This window comes from Mirounga leonina, unplaced genomic scaffold, assembly GCF_011800145.1.
Source record: "Mirounga leonina isolate KUSES-001 unplaced genomic scaffold, KU_Mleo_1.0 Mir_200, whole genome shotgun sequence".
In the NCBI taxonomy this organism is placed as follows: Eukaryota; Metazoa; Chordata; class Mammalia; order Carnivora; family Phocidae; genus Mirounga; species Mirounga leonina.
This window is the reverse complement of record NW_023270503.1, coordinates 26,698,667-26,699,133: the sequence shown is the minus strand read 5'-3', so window position 1 is coordinate 26,699,133 and position 467 is coordinate 26,698,667. Positions and strand designations below refer to the sequence as shown.

At 60.8% G+C, this 467-nt stretch overlaps 1 protein-coding gene across 1 annotated transcript in view; it reads left to right on the top strand.

The window, feature by feature from the left end:
- LOC118024884 (keratin, type I cuticular Ha8-like) overlaps window positions 1-467 on the top strand; it is a 3,760-nt gene continuing 3,293 nt past the window's right edge. The window contains exon 1 of the mRNA XM_035027091.1: window positions 1-441. Coding sequence (XP_034882982.1) covers window positions 127-441 — 315 coding nt within the window. The 5' untranslated portion in view covers window positions 1-126. The remainder of the gene's footprint in view (window positions 442-467) is intronic.

Sequence of the window (467 nt, the reverse complement as noted above, 5' to 3'; positions counted from 1 at the left end):
AAGGCATGGAGCCAACACCCACCTGGGATGGGGTATAAAAGGCCCAGGAGGGAGGGAGGTTGTCAGACTCAGTGGCTTGGTCTTCCCAGCTGATCTGAACCTTCTGTGCAACCTCAGCCTAACACCATGACTTCCTGCTACATCAGCTCATCCCAGTGTCCAGGCAGCACCAGGATGCCTGCAGCAACAAATGTCTGTGGCCCCTCCATTGACATTGTGGGCCAGCCTGGGGCAGAGGCCAGGGCCGCCTCCCTGTGCCTGTCGGCCACCCTGGCACACGCCAACCGAGTGCGTGTGGGGGCAACCCCTCTGGGCAAACCCAGCCTCTGTATGCCCCACAGCTGCCGCACCGCTTGCCCCTTGCCAGGGACCTGCAACATTCCCGGCAACATTGGAGTCTGTGAGAACTATGGGGAAGGCGCCCCGAATGGCCACGAGAAGGTGACCATGCAGTTCCTGAACGATCG